Genomic DNA, 19214 nt, shown 5'->3' with positions numbered 1-19214 from the left:
AAAGAGTGGTTAAACACTGGAACAGGCTGCCCAGGGAAGTGGTTGAGTCCCCATCCCTGGAAGTATTTAAAAGACGTGTAGATGCAGCACTTAGGGACATGGTTTAGTAGGCATGGTGGTGTTGGGTTGATGGTTGGACTCGATGATCTCAGAGGTCTCTTCCAACCTTAATGATTCTATGATTCTATGATTCTATGAAACAGAAAGAGAATGCACACAAACCACCAGATCCAGTTCATCAGTATAACCCAACCACAGTTGGTGGCATTAAGTCGGAGACTGATTTTTCCAAATCAGGATAGATTAAAATATTTTACAAGGAAGATTAATCAGAGATGGAAGCAAAGGATTTAAAACTGACAGCCAGATATCAAATGAAAGCAAACAAGCAAGTGGCAAACATCAGAAATCTTTGGTTTGGGGTACCATGCATTAGCTTGGACACGGCAGAAGGAAAGGGGGTGGTGAGACATTTACAGTTTTGGTGAGGCACAGAGTCAAAACTGAAAACCAGAAGTAACTTCTGTGAACAGTTATATCTCACTGTCAAACATATGCCTTTAAAATAAGACGCAGGTCATACATTACCATTTGGGTCTGAAGCCTGCCACTGTCAACATTTGTGTTTGTAAATTCCACTGATTTTAATTATATAGATGTAGATTTTGTTCCCCAGTAGGAAGAAAGTTCCTTGCAAACAGTGGAAGAGTACAGGTCTAAGGTGAGCATGAACAATGGTACAGGACGTCAAACACTAGAGAATATGGCAAATGATTCCCTGTGAGTCACGTTGTGCAGTCACTCACTTTAATGCAAAATGAATGTAAGGTGATATCTAGAAGATTCATTTCATTCTGACGTAAATGACTACGTGAGGTCAAGAAAATAGCGAAGAGAGCCCAATATAGGAGATGAGTGTGGGAAGGATTAGTGGAAGAAAGGGAAGACAAACATTTTGTGGAGACACTTGCCAAGCAAGAAAAGAAGATTTTGAATGTCCTTTATGGAAAGAAGAAGTGAAGCAAATAGTGGGAAAGGAAGCAAACTAAAGCAGGAAGAAGGCAGAGAGGAAAAAAATTAGAGCAAGAATGAGATAATCAAAAGCCTTAAGGGTAAAAAAAAAAAATTAAGTGGTTGGGACAGGGCAGGAAGTCAATTCCCAGAGTGAAGGAAGGCATGATATTGTTGGACAGATGGAAGAGGAAAACTGTGTCCAGCATCAGTGGTTTTGGCTCAGGGGAAAGGCGGAGAGGCAAACGAAGTCCTTTAAAGGAAACAATTATCATAGTCAAGGCAAAAATAGCCATTTACTATAAGAGACCGTAAGAGGCAGAAGTTATCTGATGGAGCTTGCATGTTAAAATGACATGTTTGACAATCATTTTTTCCCACCTGACTTCTGCCAGCAGCTGCTGATCTAAATTTTCAAAAGCAAGAAACAGTATTTGAGGTGCGTTCTTTCTGGTTCTCTAAAGCAATAAGCAACAATTAGCATGGGACCTGTGACAAACTCACCTCTCTAAAATGGCTCACATAAAATATATAAAAGAGAGCAATCAGAAGTCCCAGTCACTTGTTAACCAAGACTCAAACTGTCACCAAATTGCCTTCACCCCTTCCCGCATAAAGGTTGGAACGGTAAGTCTTGCGAACTAGAGAAACCACAATTTGATCCTTACTTGTGGCATTAATCTGTTGAAAACAAACTAGCCCTAAAAGAAGCAGCAGAAGACCTAATCCTGAGGTGTGAGCCAAAAAGGGTTTTAGCTTGGTAGAAACCTTTATATTCTTTTAAGCTAATGGGAACTGCATCTACCTTTAAAAAAGCAGATCTTTAAATGAATTCATTTCAGACCCTTGAGGTTATGTTAGGTTAACTCCCATAATGGGCAATTTGGATTTCTAGCTGCTGTTTTTTTCTGGTACAACAAGGTTATGTTCTGAGAAATGTCTATTAGTGGGGAGGAAGTTTTACTGCAGATGTTTGTGATTCCAGCTTAAGTTTCTCATCAAAGCTTTAATGAAAATCAGCTGCTTGGAGTAGAGCCGCCAGACCCCAAACCTTTTAAATCATAGGAAGCTGAAGCAAATGGAAGCACGGGACAGAGCAGATGGATAGTGGGAAATGTTCTCCATTTCAAGAAGGTACATAAAGCACCCACCAGAACAATGCAATTTAAACTCCACTGCAGCGAGTTCCCACAAAGTTTTGGGCAAGTACCAGCAAAGTGCCCCAAAGCTTATTCAGGGCTGTGAAAACCAATAAAAGGCATTTCATGCCCACTCTTATTCATGACGTGGGAAGCAAGGAAGAAATTAAAAGTCCAGTTTTTCCAGGGAGCATGAGAAGCAATAAAAGAATTGGTTTCTGAAGGAGAACTTGTTCTGATTTAAACTGATAACAATTACAGCTCCTAGTGTTCAAGAGCTGTGGAAAACAGGTCTAGTTTCTGAGTAATATATAACCAGCCACCAATAATTTACAATTTGCTTCTGGACTTAGATTTCAAACACCAAAATATAGACACTCTTGGTTTTTATATTTTAATTAGTCCTCTTGATCATTTGGATCTGATCCCAGTTCATTTTCAGACACCACCATGAGCTGGGGATGTTTGGGTTATGCATCCTAATGTAAGATTCAACAATTGCTGAATAGTACTGTATACAAAGCTGTTAGAGCTCCACAGTATCTGAAATCTAATTCTTTGTTGTTAAATGATCTCAAATAGATTTTCCTAACTATCAGTCAGGATACATACATACAGTGTGTATTTGTCAATGCAAACAGAGATTGACTAAAATGCAGTAAATGCGATCTGGCTTTGTCGTTCCTGTTTAGCTGTATTGTGCAATTCTTTAGATGGTTATTTTCCTAAAATAAATACTTCAGAAATACTAGAACTCCTGTTTTTTCTTTTAAGACAAACCAGCAAGAAACAGTGCTAAAACCCCAGCATTCAAGAGTTACTAAGATACCTAATACGAGCCAAAGAATAATAAGGGGTTGTGAAAAATATTTTAGAAATTACTATTCCAAGTTTACAAGACTGTAAGAAAACCTAAAATGTTATTTTTTTAAATCATGATATATGGAAGCCAGGGAGCATGGGAAGAACTGGCACACTTGAATGTTAATTTGAAACATAATTTAATAATCGCTGAATAAAAAGACTCTACTTGCATGAACAACTTCCAATATGATCTGTAAAAATAGCCATTTTAGCTAAAACAGTAAGGCTCTGAATCATTGTTTGACTCTGTCTTCCCGACAAAAATGAAAAAAATTAATTCGTTCAATCTTTCACCATTGGCGTCAGGTGGAAGAAAAAGCACACAGAACCAGCAACTAAACCGGATCATTTCTGGGCTGCATTGTACCCTGTTACCACCCTACGGTGCATCCTGTTACTGTTGTACAAAAGGCCTTCTGAGCGGCAAGAGATGAGCGGACTTCTTTTCTGCCAAGGGTAATGCAAGGCCAATATGTCCTAGGGTTTCCCACTGTGGTTTCCTACCTCTGAGCCTGGATGATAGCCCATGGAGAGCCACAGAGAGCCTGCCGTTCATGACTCCCCAATGCTGTGCTCCCCACTCCTGGCTCCAGGGACCCTTCTTCAAAAGCACTCCGTGGAAGAAAGCATTTGTCCAGAGAAAATCTGCTCCAGCATCCAAAAAAGAAAAATATATAAATATAAGAGCTGGCAGGGCCCTCCCTACCCCAGCTATTAAAATCCTACATACCAGAAAAGCTAACACAGCCTGGCCCATTGAAGGTTGGTAAGGCCTCCGGAGCACCAGTACCTGGCACAGATCCATTCAGGAGGGAGGTGGGCAGGTGTTGAAGGTCTAGACATGGTGTAAGGTCAGAGGGGATTTCTGTGTCGCACTCAGCTTTTTGCAGGTTTGTGGTTTTCTGTGGCTCCCTACTTCCCATCAATGGTGAGGATTGTCTGCAGAGGTTAAACAGAGTCTCTAAGGCACCAGCTAATCACTTTTTAGTCAGCTGGAAACAGGGTTTTGGGTGAGAGATTTTTGTGAGGGGTGAGGAAAGAGGTTGGGGTTTTTTTCTTTCGATGCATCTATTCTTTCCCCTTTTTGAGCCAAGAAGAAACTAAGTTCTTCATTATCAGACCATGCCAGTGATGAAACAAGTCATGGACCGAGACGCAGTGAGAGATTGGGGCAGGTTATCCCTTCTCCCGAGCCCTGGCCTTTCCTCTCTCCTTCCAGAGCACAGCCTCTGCCCACCTCCATGCTGGATGTAAGGCTTGTAGCACACATTTAAACATGCCAAGCTGTCTCCCTTCCTTCCCTCACATTTGCAAAGCACTGGCACCATCAAGGGGGAAACCGTTCTGGGAGAAGAGCCCAGAAACATGGCACCTTCCCATCAGCCATCACCAGCAGCTGCCTGCTTTGTCCACAGTTGGGCTACCCCTGGGAGGGAGAGATGGATGAAAGCTCTTTCTCTTGATCTTTCAAGTTTTTCACACTGTAGCTTGTGTTTCATGCTAACAGGCTTTTAAATTGATGCCTTGGCTATTGGTCAAGTAGACCACTATATGTCCCTACTGCGATTCCAACATTTCAGAGAGCTGGAAAGTCAAGCCAGGAAATACTAGAAATCTGGGGTGGGGGAAATTGCTGCAAAAGGGAAATCAAAGGAAGCTTCAGATTTACCCTCTCAGTTTTAACAATGTCCCACGAGCACAGTCGTACCTGCTTTGAAGGCCACTTTTTTTTTTTATCCCTTGAAAATTTTTGTCTCTATCTGGAAATCTCTCAGGGAGTGCTGTAGTTTGTCAACTGATTATGTCTCACTTATCTGGGGAACTCAAGAGGAGAAAGTATGACTCAGAACGCACATTTCATGCGAGTGTTTTGTGGGGACTGGGTGGAGGGTGGTTAATGAGGAAACAACGCAGAATTATTTCTCCTTTTTCCTGTAAATTGTTCTCTTTGAATAAACTTGGCATTTTGTTTGAAAGAGGAAAATCAAATAGCTACCTTTCCAGCTGCAGATTTTCTATTTCCAACAGTGAGCATCCATATGAGTAAGTTTTTTACTTGGTGGCTATAGTAATAAGTACATTCCAGCAGAGGCTGGTATTAATCTCTAATCCTTAGCCAGCTTGCAGACAGCTAAAACATTTTAGCCCTCCCCCTTGTTGGAGAGGAATGCTGTTTAAGCAGAGGCTTTGTCTTTCCCACTGTATATGGAAAAAATTACTATGCACTTCTATGGAGAATGCCTAGCTGAGAAATGTTTATGTTGGATCCAACCCCATCTCTGTTGCTGAATGGCATTTTGTTTTCCACTTGGACTGGGGAAGGGGTAACAGTCTGGAAACATTCTCAACACAGGAAATTTTTTTTAAATTAAATACAATTACTTAGTCAAGGTAATAGATAATGTTGTTGCTCTGCATAAAGCCATCCGGCTTTCAGCTATTGCTTGTTTTTGCGGGAGTCACCGTTACTCTGTCACTATTACAAGGGAGGCATGCACAAGCCCGCTCAGGGAACGAGAATACAGAGTGACAGTGGGCTGGAGAGGGGGGTTCCTTGCCATTTTCCCTGTTGCCCATGCTCTGCTTTGCTTATTGGTTTGGGGATTACCCATCTGCAATTAAGCCATATTCACTCTCTCTCCAACTGCTAGCTCTACTATGCAACAGGGAGAAACAGAGGTCACTTTTGTTCTGTATCTCCCCTGCCAGCAAGATTTTACCTAGAATTGGAGCAACTAGTTTCAGTCTTGCTAGTTTTAGTTTTAGCAATCTCTAAGCTCTTTGTCTAAAACTTCGGGAAAAGGGTTTCCATCAGCATCATAATCCGTTCTTTATTATCATCAAAAATAAGCTTCTCTTTTGGAAGCTGATGAGTTGATAACTCCTCAGGTGATACACAAATATTCCCAATTGCCAGGGATAAGTCAGCAAGTGAAGTTTTCAAATCAGGCTGTTATTAAGTTAGGGCCTTTGTCCCATCTCCCTTAAGGCAACCACAATTTTTTCGGTAGGTTCTGAGGAGAGCTCAACCCCTCTGTATATATAAATGATGGAGATCTTATAGTGTTATGTTGTAACATAGCAACAGTTGGAAAAATGGATGAAATTCGGTCATTAGATATTCTTTAGCAGCTGCAGACTGGCCAGGCACTGTGTGCGTGGCTCCGGACCAGCCATAGCCCTCTGCTCTCAGGTGGGGGCATCACTGGGGATGCAGACAAAAAGGGACAATATTGAGATCCTCGCACAGGGGATGACAGAAAGGACACTAGTAACAGAAAATAAGGCTTCGTGTGTTTCATCACGCACTGAACAGTTCATTTACTGTAAAAGATTACAGATTGAAAACCAGTGTCACCGCTTTATTTATTTTTTTTATGTTTGAAGATTCAAATTACTGAGCTTCACAAAAACACACCACTGTAGCTTTAATGAGCATTTCATATCACTTACCTAGAAAACCCCATTATTATATTAGCTTGTGCAGATCTATGGCAAATGTACCCACTGAGGCTTTAATTTTCATTGAACCTATCTCATCTTAGAATTTATTTTAAAGAATAAGAATATACAACAATATTGGGGGGTTTCACTGAATGATTATTTCAGCAAGAAAGAATTTGCTTTTACATTTGCAAGCTAAATAAAATAACAGAAAGCTTGTTACTGTGTAATTTGCATAATTGCTTTAGTTTGTAATCTCATGAAATACAATTAGAACTGAGGTACCTGTCAAGATAAGTGGATACAAAAAGATTACCAGCATTGTGCCCGAAACTCTTCACCAATTTCTGGTTAATTCCTAATTTACAACATCAGTGGAGCACTGGAAGCAACAAATATTTCACAGTTAACAATGTCAGAAATTTAAGAGAACAATACAGGAATTTACTGTACTACACCAGGGTGCTTATTATAAAGCTATCATGAATATTGATTGGAGACTAAGCTAAAAAAATGTGTTCCTCTCAGAAATGTTTACAATTTTAAAAATAAATTTGAAATTGCAAATTACTAATTTGCATGAGGTTTCTGCCCTTGAAATGGTAAACACTGTACGGTGGCGTTTTTGCACGCAGACAGTTCTTTAACAGCTGTAGTGTCATATTAAATGGAGTAATTAACTGTCTAGCTATGATGTCACATACTGAATTAATTTTTCCAGTAATAATAGTTAGAATGTGACCTTTCTAGTTCAGAAGAATTTGATACTGTAGCCCAGAGGTAATGAAGGCTTATAGAAATTATAAATAGAGCTTGGAGGCTTAAGGGGAAGCTGTTGAGCAAGCTTGTTTGTTTTTAATTCTCTAGGTTTGTGAGGCTTCAACGCTCAGATAAATTTAGCAAAAATCAATGGAGAAGAAATAAAATTGCAGGGCAGATGTCTGCTTTTGTCTGCATGTTGTGGAGTACCTCACGGTGTAGAGCAGGACTTCTGTCCATCTCTGTTTATGATGACTTTGATGGTAGAGCATGTCTGGCCAACAGGTCAGTTACTAACTTCCGAGAGCCTCATTCTGCAGAGAAAGACAAAGACCCCTCTGAAATGTCACTTCATAGGGATTTATAGCTTCAACTACAAAGACAGTCTTGAATTTGGTATTACTCAAGGCCTGGGAATTTGAAATCCATTTATTTCTTCAAATAATAACTTAAGCTAAAGTGAAGTATGACAGCTCTTGGAAAGGGCACCATCAGGGCATTTTAATTTTAAAATTAGTTATAGTTTAACTCAGTGGATGGAAGAACTCACAGCAACTGCTTCCATAGCCAAGACCTGGTCTAGGAAGATGCATGTAGCAAACAAAGAGAGATGAACAGGGCAGGTTAAAAGGGGAAGCTGTCAGCAGAACTGATGTTATTTGTACCTTCAGTAAGAGCTCTAGCTCTCCATTTGTTTTTTCAAGAAGAGGAAAACGTTTTAATCATTGTATCTAACAAAAACAAATGCCCTGAAAGATATTTTAACAAAAACAACTTCTATATCAAATAATTTTTCCATATTCATATTTCCTTCCTCTTATGAATTGAAGAAAACAGATTCTCCTTAAATATCTTAAAAGCTCTCCTACAAAGTTAGTTTCAACATTTCATGTGAAATTTTAACACCAAAATGTAATTCTTTTTCTTTCTCCCTACCCTCTTTGACTAATCTTTTTCATATATCTGGTATGCTTTGGCAGTAAATCCTCGCAGGTCACTCATAAAAGTTGCCCTCAAATACCTGAGTGTGGTCTATCCCTTAGAAAGGATGGAGGAAAAAAAATGGAAAAGACGGCACAATGCCAAGCAGTGCTGTTTAAATATGCAAATAGCTTTAAAGTATGGCTGGTTAGCTGGAAGTCAAAAAAGTTCTTTCAGCACTGGATTAAAAAGACTGGAAGTCTTGGGTCCAGCAACAGCTTTACATTCACTGCAGACATCTGAAACAAGCAAATCATGACTACCAGAAATGTCTGCCCCTGAGGGGATATTCATTATTCCTAGTGGTTCTGACTAGTTCTCTTAAAAGACAAGAAGTTGCTGACTTGTGTCGCTGCTGTGGATTACATTGGGTACCTCTGGGACACTGTAATCTGGGATTACAATGGGTACACTGCTGTGGATTACACTGGGTACGCTTGGACACAGTTCCAGGCAACCAGCTCCAGGTGGCCCTGCTTGAGTAGGGGGGTTGGACCAGGTCACCTCCAGAGGTCCCTTCCAACCTCAACCATTCTGTGATTCTGTGTGACTATGGTCATTATTCCATTTTACAGATGGAGAAACTGAGTGAAAAAGAAATGTTCATGGTCACACAAGAGACGAGCAGAAGAATGTGTTTTCCTGAGTCCCAATATCCTTATGAACGCAGTTAGGGACAGAAACCAGGTGATGAGTTCCTCATCTGTTCAGGGAGAAGGAATATTTTTCCTTATGTTAATTTCAAACAACACAATGAAACTATTGCTGTGAAGATGTTAGTAGACTAGAAGTGAAGGGTATGTCATTAAGTGGGTGAGTGACTAGAACCAGGTGCAGGGAAAGGCAAAGTGGATGAGTAGGAGGACAAATGGAAAGCAGGACAGGGAGGACACAAGCGTGAGTAGAGAACAAGGCAGCAGCAGAAGGGCTGTGGGAGCCAATGGGGGCAGGTGGAGATCCACAGCCTGTAAGCCTAATAATGTTCAGACACTCCATTAATAGAAACAGTCCAAGAGAACTACAGAGGCCTCCCCCAAGAAGGGCCAATGAACGACCATCTCATCTGGTTGGCATTTACTGTAAGACTGTTTAAATTACATTCAAGCCTTGTTGCCGACAAGAGAGACATATAATATAGACAAGACTAAACGGTAACCTATAAATAAAAACTAGAGTGAATGTGTGCTATAAATACAAACTGAGGAGCCATGGATTTAATCAATGCCTCACTATATATAAATGGACCTATTGGAACACGCTGTCTGCAGCAAACCCCTCATTGCTACAAGTACTCACTACGCTTTTGAGGAAATTGTAACTACACATATCCTTATCCATATGATTATTCTTTCTCCTTTGGCAAATTCAAATCCATCCAAATTTTGGGGACACGAGAGATAGGAGAAATTGATAAACAAATGATTTGCAACTATGTAGTTATGATTGCAAAAAAGTGGCAGGGATATGAATTACTGTTAGGACAATACCAAAGCTGTCATCAAATGCTTGTTTATAAAGAGCCCAAGGACACCTTCTAGAAATATTTTTCTCTCTCCTGCCTCAAAAAATCAGAACAAAACAAAGCAGGGAGAATTTAATTAGGCAAATTTTGCCCCAGGTCATACACTTCACATAGGATCCATCAGATCATCAGATCCTTTGTCCACATGGCTTACCGTAGTTAGGTCAAATGTAGTTGTAGAGATGGATCCTTTTGGCAGGTTGGAGGAGTAACAAAAAACCAAAGTGTTTAAATACAGCCATCTCAACCATTTCAGCTGTTGAGAGATGGAGACCACCCTCTCAAGCTTCTCTCATAGTAGGTATTACAGGAAAAAATGCAGAGATTTGCTCTGCATTTCTTGGTTACACATTGCTGGCGATCTTGTGAACACTCTCGTGATCATGTGTGGAACAGAGGAGGATAAAAGCTGTGAGGAAGAGGAGCAATGCCAACTAATATTCGAAGCAGCAAATAATAATAAAAGCACTGTTTTAATGCAGTTATCATTGACTGTCCTACCCTTTTGGAAAACACGAATCAGGAGTCTGATCATACAGAGGCTTTTGGCAGCATCTGATGCTGGGTTCAGTGATTTATTATCTCCTAGTTATGAAGTGTAGCAAGACAGTCCTTCATGGTTAGCTACGCCAAATAAGAAAGGCAGATTACCTGCTGATGCACACTTCTTAGATATCTTACATGAGCTACTGTACCTGTAAAATATATACTGTTTCCTGGGGACAGACAAAACCAGCATAGTTCTAACCTTTATCAGTCAAATTCATCCCAACACTTACTTAACATTGTTTCTCAGCTGTAGCCAATATTTGGTACCAAAGTGTTTCCAGCAAGGGCAGGTGAGCCAGTGAGTTCCTTAGCCACAAAACTGGACAAGTCTGGGTGTGAAGTATACCGGAGCATCACCCACCACCTGGATGGGCAGAGCATTGGCTGGATGAGATGTGAGATGGGGATAAAATCTTTTGGCAGTTCATCCACTGCCAGAAATAAGGCTCCATCTCCATAACTTAAAGGCACATCCATGTAGACCATTCAAACCAGAGCATTAATTAATAAACACCCTATTATTCTGGTAAACTCAATCTCTGATGGGCCCAGTGCAGCTGCCTATGCATTCAGAAAAGAGGGAAATGCTGCAGGCTTTCCTATCTGCTGACTCTACACAGCAAGTGTCATTCATAGATTTTCTAGTGAACGTGCGAGTCCATATAGTTCTCTGGGACCAAGGCAGCAACCAGCATGGCTGGGTTAACACCAGGATCCTGCAGAGCAAATATAGCTATATCCTTCCCCCCCTCTTAACCCACATCCATCCACATGTACACACACACTTTTGAGACACCCTGCAGTCATGAGATACTCTTAAATACTATACATGCCAAATGCTCGAGCCAAAATGTAACATCCAGCAGTTAAGCACCTTTTCCATAGTCAGTAAAGTGCGTGGTGGCTGTGTAAGAGAGCAATGAGTCCAGGGCTCCTGAGTGCACCGCTCACCAGTAGCATGTGCCAGCACCGAGCCGCAGTTGTACACAGTGCGTACCATAGATCTGATGGATTTTGTGTTTTGGCAACAAATAAAGAGGGGTTTCTCCTGCAGGTCACCAAAGGCAGGAAGGTCAGGACAGTGGGGCGCAGTGTTATTGCAGCTCTTTTTGTTTGCATAAAGTTTCCCAGCAGAGTGAAGAAGAACTAAATCTTTGTGTCTATGCTTATGAATAACACGTTTTTGACCTGAGGAATTTGAAACGTCTGTTACTTTGCTCCCAGGGAGCAAGAAATGGTCAAATGTCCATCAGTCTACAACTGGCAGTCTGGATTTCAAAAGTCCATGTTTAAACGTAGTGGAAGTCAATTATGTCCTGAACTGAAAAGCAGATGCAGAAGTCATGTTGGTGCCCTCAGTACTTTCTTGCTGAATGAAACACCGGAAGTAGACTCGTATATCTATTCAAGGTAAAGAAGATTGTTTTGTAGTTAATGCTCTCCAGGCATGATAAGCCATACAATTTGTGCCTACCCAGAGTGGTTTTAAGCTAGGATGTCCATGGAGTCAAACACTTTGTTTATTTACATACCAGTTTGGCAAAGCAGTATTTTAAGTGCAGCAAAAAGTGTGCATTTTGGAGGGAACCACAAGGTGTCCTTAGAACGGGGTCGTGCTCTTTTCTGTGCTAGAGCTTAGCTGTGTAGTTATTCGGGGAGATTTACTCAAGTCACTAGCTTTGGAGACTGTCAAAGTCACTCACAGCATCAGAGCTCTTCTTCCCAGTTGTATCTACAGTGCTTAATTGCAACTTGAGCCAGGAATGAACATGACAGCACTAACATGATGGCAGGGGTCGGTTTTGCTCTTTGTAAAATGGAATCATCTAGTATCTCACAGGCCTTGTGTTAGAACTAAAGTCACTGTTTGCAGTGAGCACCAAGTATTTTGGATGACAATACAAAGTCTTAATAATAATTTCTTACAGATTTCTTTCCTAAATATGTTCTATGTTGTCCAAAGCCATCAAGCTGAAGTGGGACTGAGCTACTTGCAGCAATAAAATTAATTTCCAGATAGCAGATGTCCAGTGGCGTTTTAAAACTCTTCCTAAGAATTACAGCTTTACCAAAGGTGCCAGCGTATATGTATGCTTTGTGCCCCCCAAAGAAGAAAAACATATCTCAGAGATGGGCTGAAAATAATTTTGTTTGCAGATTTTTGAACGCACAAGTATTCAGTGAGGAAGATGGCACCAATGCAGGGTAATATAATACAGCTCCTTTTGAGAGCTAGCTGTAAAAGTCAGAGGAGACACTATCTGGACAAAGGGAAACATCCCGTGATCGCACTCTGAACTGGCCAGAATCAACCTAAACTCAAATGTAGAAAAAGAATCGCTTGGGCCTGTCAGACACCAAGGTTTCCTTTAGATGCATCCACTTTCTCTATCTGAAGATACTGACTGGTGAAACAGGCTGTTAGGAGCCTTTGCACTTCTCCAAAGGTACAGGGTGTCTAGCAGTTTGGCCAGATCTGTGGCATAGCAGCCATAACCTGGACACTTCTACACAGCACAGCACACCTGATTCGTGCAATAGGTTTCATCTCCCCAGACTTTGTATGCAGTACAGGTGCCTACACGTGAGCTAGCCCTCCAAGCCCTTCCTTCGCAGTCAGTAGAGAGCAACAGGCACAGCTGACCTACTTTAGACACAATTTAGTATAGAAGGAATTAAACCATATAAAGGGTGTCTAGCTGGCTTCTTCCCATGTGGATGTCTCCACGTTGATGACTTCCAGCTTGCTGTGGTTTGGGCTTCTTCCTACACATGCAGTCCCGCCGCCCAGCTGCGGAGGCTGCTAACCAGGATGCCCCTGCACTAGCACAGCCACAGCTGTGTTAGCACAGCACTGCACCTGGGGCACGGAGGTCCTCCGGGGTTCAGCCTGGGACTGTCTTCATGGCTGACATAGACATGTCAGGTGGGACCTGCTGAATGCTGAAAATTTGGCATGGTTTCTGTGAGCGCTTGGCTGGGGATTGAGTATTTCTGAACATGAAGACCCTATTGTAGGTGAGAAAGACCAGGAATCTCTTCAGAAAAGAGTCCTACCTGTTCTGAGGAGACCAGAGAAATTGGAATCGCATCAAATGTACAGTAGAGGACTGCTTTCTCAGACTTGTTTCTCTAATGTTCTTATTTCTAATAAATAATTACATAAATGAAAGTAGTGGGAGATATTCAGGCAGGAAAACATCTTTATTTTTAGGAAGGGCAGTAGGCTATTTATCTCAAGTTGGCTTAAACAAACAATCTTCAAAAAGACCTCAGAACTGTGGCTGCCAATTCCAAATACTGCTCATAAAAAAAAATAAACAAAAGCAAGCATGTTTGGGTTGGGTTTGGAAACGTCCCCAAGGAGCAGAGGGCTGTTGTTTCCATGGCAATGCCATGCACTTCCAGCAGACCGGTCTCTCTTTTAGATCCACAGATTTTAAAACGGGTGGAGGTTGTTTAAAGTATTCATTCACCCCTGTATAGCGAAAGATGGAGAGTTTCAGGGAAATAGTATTATGTTGAGTCCTAAACTTCTGTTTGGCTAAACCGTTCCTTCCAGAAAAACGTTAAACCTTGATGGGAAGCTGTCAAGAAGAGAAGAATCCATTGCTCCACTCAATTTGTCTGATTGTTTTCATCAACGCATTAAAAACTTGGGCTTTATTTACTCATGTGTCCTACTTTGACAGGTATCTATGGCTGATATGATGCCTGTTATATCAGACGGAGGAGCAACATTTTTCTATTTTCTTTTCCCTGGGCTCTGAGGCAAAGCTTGATAACATTCAAGTAGAGTTTGTTTTCTTTTCTTCTTTTCTTTCACTCCATAAGAGACAGTGAGGACTTTTGAGGGTCCCACAGTTCTGAAACTGTTGATCAATCGACATCAAATGATAAATATTATTATGCAAATAATTCACAGTGTGTCACAATTCTCCATAGATGTTTCGATTGAGAGATAGCCTATCACAGCAGACTTCACAGTTCTCAGACTAAAACTCTCTTAAGTATATGCCTTCCGCCAATATTTTTATCACCCTTACAGAACAGGTCAGACTGCAGAAAAATGGAAACTTGAATGCACAAAAATCTTTTCAAAATGAAACTATATGTCCAATGAACTTGCTACACCATCAAGATAAAGCAGGTGAACAAGCTGTGGTATGTCAGCTTAGCCAGAGGTAACTATCTATGTGTGTTTTTGACCATCACCAGATGACGGGTAATGAGAATTAATCTAATTCTCTTCCACTGAAGGCTAAAAGAACAGTTACTATGACCTGGGTAGCATACCATAAATTATGCTGCAATCATTTGTCTAGCCTCTTGGCATATGAAGAAGTAATGTGTGGGGGCTACCAGAAACTAAAAAAATGTGTACTTTTGCCTCTTGGCATCAAAAATCACCCTTCTAACCAAAACACAGGTGTTTATGACACAGGATAGGACTTCTTTCTAATTTTGCAGGTAGATTTGGGGTATTAGGTTAATTAAGTTCATTTTCATTTCATCACAAGCCCATGAATTTATAGGATTCAACTATGCCCAGGCTGCACTCACTTTTACTACCCTGAACAGACCTTTGAAGTGAGAATCTACTAAGTAATACCATAATGTCTGATCTTTGCCCTCAAGTCTGAACATCCACGCAGTCCACTGAGCATCCTTCTCAGACCTGGAAGATAGCACACCTTTTGACTCCAGCAGCAAAGAGCCTAACCCTGCTCGCCAGCTGCAACCAAGTCTCACCTGACACTAAACTTAGCAGTGACTTGGCAGCTGACGTGCCATGACTGCTACTTTGAGTGCTGTTCTTCAGCTTCAGTTCCCCTAGTGCACCAGCTGTCTCCTCTTTTACAATGGTCCTGGAGGCAAGCACCATCTTTTTCTTCAGGGTTCATTTTGGATCAAATGTAATGAGAATCCTGGCCCAAGACTGGTAGGCATGAGTATAATGAATATAACAAAGGCTGAAATGTCTTAATGTAAACCATTTAACCCTGAATTACATCCCTTCATGTACCCCAGCGCTCAAGAGAAAACTCGGGAAATAACAAACACTGGTGTGGACCCAAGGGAGCCTTTTATTTTGGAAGAAGGAGACCCTTTGTGCTTTTATATATTCACAGGAAAGTCACAAGTTCCAGTACTAACTAAAGAAACATGCCATGCTTTCTTACCATTAGATGAGAGAGTCAATGGCTACATCTCAATTACCAAATAAAGCAGTGTGGGGACCTCCTAGTCAAGTAGCATAACACAGCCCATGTCCACGCGCTGAAGCTCTCTCCGTGTTTGCCCAGAAAAGAACAGTCCCATACAGACTGCCTTGTGGGAACACATCCTAACAGATGCCATGCTCTGAGCTGTGCCTGGACATTGTCAGGAAAATCACAATCTGTCAAAGAGCAAAATCAAGGCAGAAAACAAACCATCAGTCAGTATGGATGATCGCATAAGCCAGTGCCTGAAATGATGCCTTGTCCTTCTTCAGTTGGCTGATGCAGATACAACCACAGAGAACACTCTGTGCATGTCACCAGCACAGCACTCTTCTTTTGGGAAAAGCAAGCCAGAAGAGGCAGGGTCACAGCAAACATACCTACCCCAGCACGGCTGCACCACTACTGCTAGCTGGCAGCAGGAAAGGAACGGGGACCTGATTCTGCCCTCAGTTATTCACGCACCGATCAGGAGTAGCTGCAATGAAATCGGTGGAACTGCTTGAATATAATATGGGAGTAAACTCATACCCTGTGTATGTGGATTGTCTTCCATCTTCAGTCCCATCTTGCACCCATACCAGCAGAAGGGTCTGAAGAAACAGAATATGACTACAGGCTCCACAGCGCTTTCAGCACTGCAGCTGGTTCTTGTTTTTAAGAAATGTAATAATTAAATCCAGATGCAAGGGGGGACGGGAAATAAATGCACCATGGGTGTAAAAGATTTTCAAGCGCTCAGCAAGATCCACATTAGATTGGACTTTTCAGCTTGAACTGGAACAAACATTGTCCCTTGGGAAAAAAAAATCTAATAATTGTGAAGACATAATTGCTAATGCAGACCTAGCATTTTGGCCTACTAATTGTCTTCACCATTCAGAAACAGATAGTGGACGGAAACGTTCCTCACTCAATTGCCTACATAACGATTTTTCAGGGAGAGTATTTCCATTTTGTTCCAGACCTGTTTGTGCTTTGTGTGCAATTATTTTGTGCTGCCAGAACATTCAGCCATTTGAATGCCTCAATTAGCTCAACACTCTGACACTTCTTTTTATAAATATGATGTTGGCTCACACCCTGGAACAACTAACCGATCACTCCATTATCACTAGTAGGGCAAGGAGCAACAAAAATATATCAGAATAATTGAGAATGCTTGAGAAAACTTCTGAACCCAAAGGAAACAATCTGGATCCCATTTTCCCCTCATTCCCACTTCCCTCATAGCACTGATTGTCAATACCTCATTTCTGGTTTAAGTTGATGCAACCCGCGGTTTAAAAGATTGTATTAAACTAGTGAGCATCAGCACCTTCCAAGTTTTTGTGATAGATTAAATAATGTGGGGAAAAAATGTTGCCAAAAAATACCCAGGTGATTTAGGACCCTGCATCTCATTTTCAAGAGGGGCTCTGACAGCAAGAATAAGCCGAGGTACCCAAAACTGAGGCAGATGTCCTGAGGAACTGAGAAGTGTGTCTGCTCAGAATAGAAGGTAAACAGGTTCCCAGTGGACTTCAGCAAAGACTGTACAACCCTGCCCATACCGCTGGAACCAGACGTTGCACTGACCTGCACCTAACTTGTTACTGCTGGGTGAGTGGACTAGATGAAAGCTCACTCATGGCTGCAATGCAGGCATACCCTTAGTTGAAGTATAAAGGAGATGATCTTTATGGCTGACTGAAAGATTTGCATAGACACCTTTACACACACACTCATACGTTTCCATTGTCCATATTCACCATCGTAAGTAAAAAATGATTCTGCTTAGGCCTGCAAAACCAAGAAAGCTTTTAGACAGACACTAATGGACCAGCTAGGACCACCCACTAGTTGAGGTGTATCAGAGAATATAACATGCCTTAGATCTGTATGGGTGGAGAGAAATATTGCCAAGACAGACACTGGGATAAGAATCTGTTTTCAATTTAGAAACTGTCTCCCTTCCACAGTGTGTGGCGCAATCATTCAGCTGAAATCCTTAGTCTGGTGGGAGCCAGTCCTACAGCTCTGTGTTAAGACTAAACAACTGGAAGAAACAAGCAGTACAAATAGATAGTATTTCTGCTGTCCCAAAGTGGCTATGGTATGAAGGCTTTTCCTCCTAGGAGCTATTATCTAAGAAAGTGTTTCCAAAGCAAACCAGATAAAATATTGTGTATAAGAATGGTAAAGGCAACTGAGTTTTCCATTTATGTTCATCTCAGCTCCTCAGAGCTCTCTGGGATAAGATTGGATTAACGATTCATTTGTAAACCTCATTTTTGAAGTTTGTTGTTAGTCATCTCATAAGATACATTATTTTCTAAACAAGCAACTTATCTGGCTGGATAGAAGTATCTACCCACCCTTGAGAATGGATGCTAACACGCAGATGAATCTCGGGATTGCTGGCTCTTGCTACCCAGTGCTCTACAGCTCTATTTACAGCACTGTGCAGAGGTACAGGTTCAGGTCCCAGAAGCAATACAGCCGTAGCACTGTGCAGGGTTAATTAGCCACAGCCACCAGCAGGGCTAGTTAGCAATATTACTCACAGGCTAGTTTTTGCAGCTAGTGGAGGTATCACTGTGCAGTGCTGCATTCGATATTGTAGACCTGCTGTTCAAGTCATAGCTTACAGCGGGCATGAGAAGCAATGGTTAGGACAGTGCAGAAAAGAAACGATCCTTTATTTCAGGGCAACCCAGGATAATGAGGAAGAGGGAGATACAAAGGAAATCTAATCCTAATTAGATCAGTACAATACAATAAGAAGCCTCATACTTCGTACAAATGCAAGCTATGTAAGATCATACCCTTCAGATTCGCTTGAACCTCCCACTTTTCCCACTTTTTGCAAGAGTAAGTGACCTCCAGAGCCACAGAATACACAAAGTGCTGTAGAGGCAGCCACAAAAAATATTCCAAGAGAGCTTGGCATATCTCAGGCTCTGACAGCCACCTCAGGGATAGTGTTTGTAAATGATAGCAGAAACAGGGTGTGGTAAATAATTTCTGGAGATCTAAATGACATGCTAGGGCCTTCACATCAGCTCTGTAACAACACTGCAAGAGTTAGACAAGGCTGAGAGATTTAGGATTCAAAAATTCCTGAGTCTGCATGGATCTAACATAATACATGTGACACAGGGAGACTGCACAGGGTAAGCAGGTGCTGCCTGAGTAACAGAGGTTGCTCCTAAGGTCAGCCGGTGCGTGTCTCACCAGCTTGGCATAATGAGGTAGAAGTCTCCCAGTGGAGAACAAGAATTTACACGTAACACATCATATGAAAGCTATCCTCTTTCATTTTCTTTTTATTTTCCAGTCTTAGAGGGGTATCTTAATAGCTTTGTTTGTTTTTCTGATTCCATATATTATTGCTCTAATCGGTATTCAAAAGAAGGTGATTTAGATATTTACAATCTTCTGTTTAATTTTGGTAAGCTTTGGTAAGTTATCAAAAGTACTAAATTATATACACCACACACAGCCACACATTTAAGAAATAACAGGAAAATTTTACCTTTCACGCACTCTCCCCACACTTATTTATTACGACACATGAGGAATGATTGAGGAACTGTTGTATCTCCCAGGGACTGATTATAGAATCATAGAATCATAGAATCATTAAGGTTGGAAGAGACCTCTAAGATCACCCCAACCATCAACCCAACACCACCATGCCTACTAAACCATGTCCCTAAGCGCCTCATCTACCCGCCT

At 41.4% G+C, this 19214-nt stretch overlaps 1 protein-coding gene across 1 annotated transcript in view; it reads left to right on the top strand.

Moving 5' to 3' along the window:
* Positions 1 to 19214, top strand: part of LAMA4 (laminin, alpha 4) — a 107437-nt gene that overhangs the window by 5196 nt on the left and 83027 nt on the right. Inside the window, exon 2 of the mRNA XM_009324465.1 lies at positions 17862 to 17867. Within this exon, the coding sequence (XP_009322740.1) occupies positions 17862 to 17867 (6 nt within the window). The remainder of the gene's footprint in view (positions 1 to 17861; positions 17868 to 19214) is intronic.

Source organism: Pygoscelis adeliae, unplaced genomic scaffold (genome assembly GCF_000699105.1).
Source record: "Pygoscelis adeliae isolate BGI_AS28 unplaced genomic scaffold, ASM69910v1 Scaffold125, whole genome shotgun sequence".
In the NCBI taxonomy this organism is placed as follows: Eukaryota; Metazoa; Chordata; class Aves; order Sphenisciformes; family Spheniscidae; genus Pygoscelis; species Pygoscelis adeliae.
The sequence above is the reverse complement of the archived record's forward strand: the minus strand, read 5'-3'. Positions and strand labels throughout refer to the sequence as shown.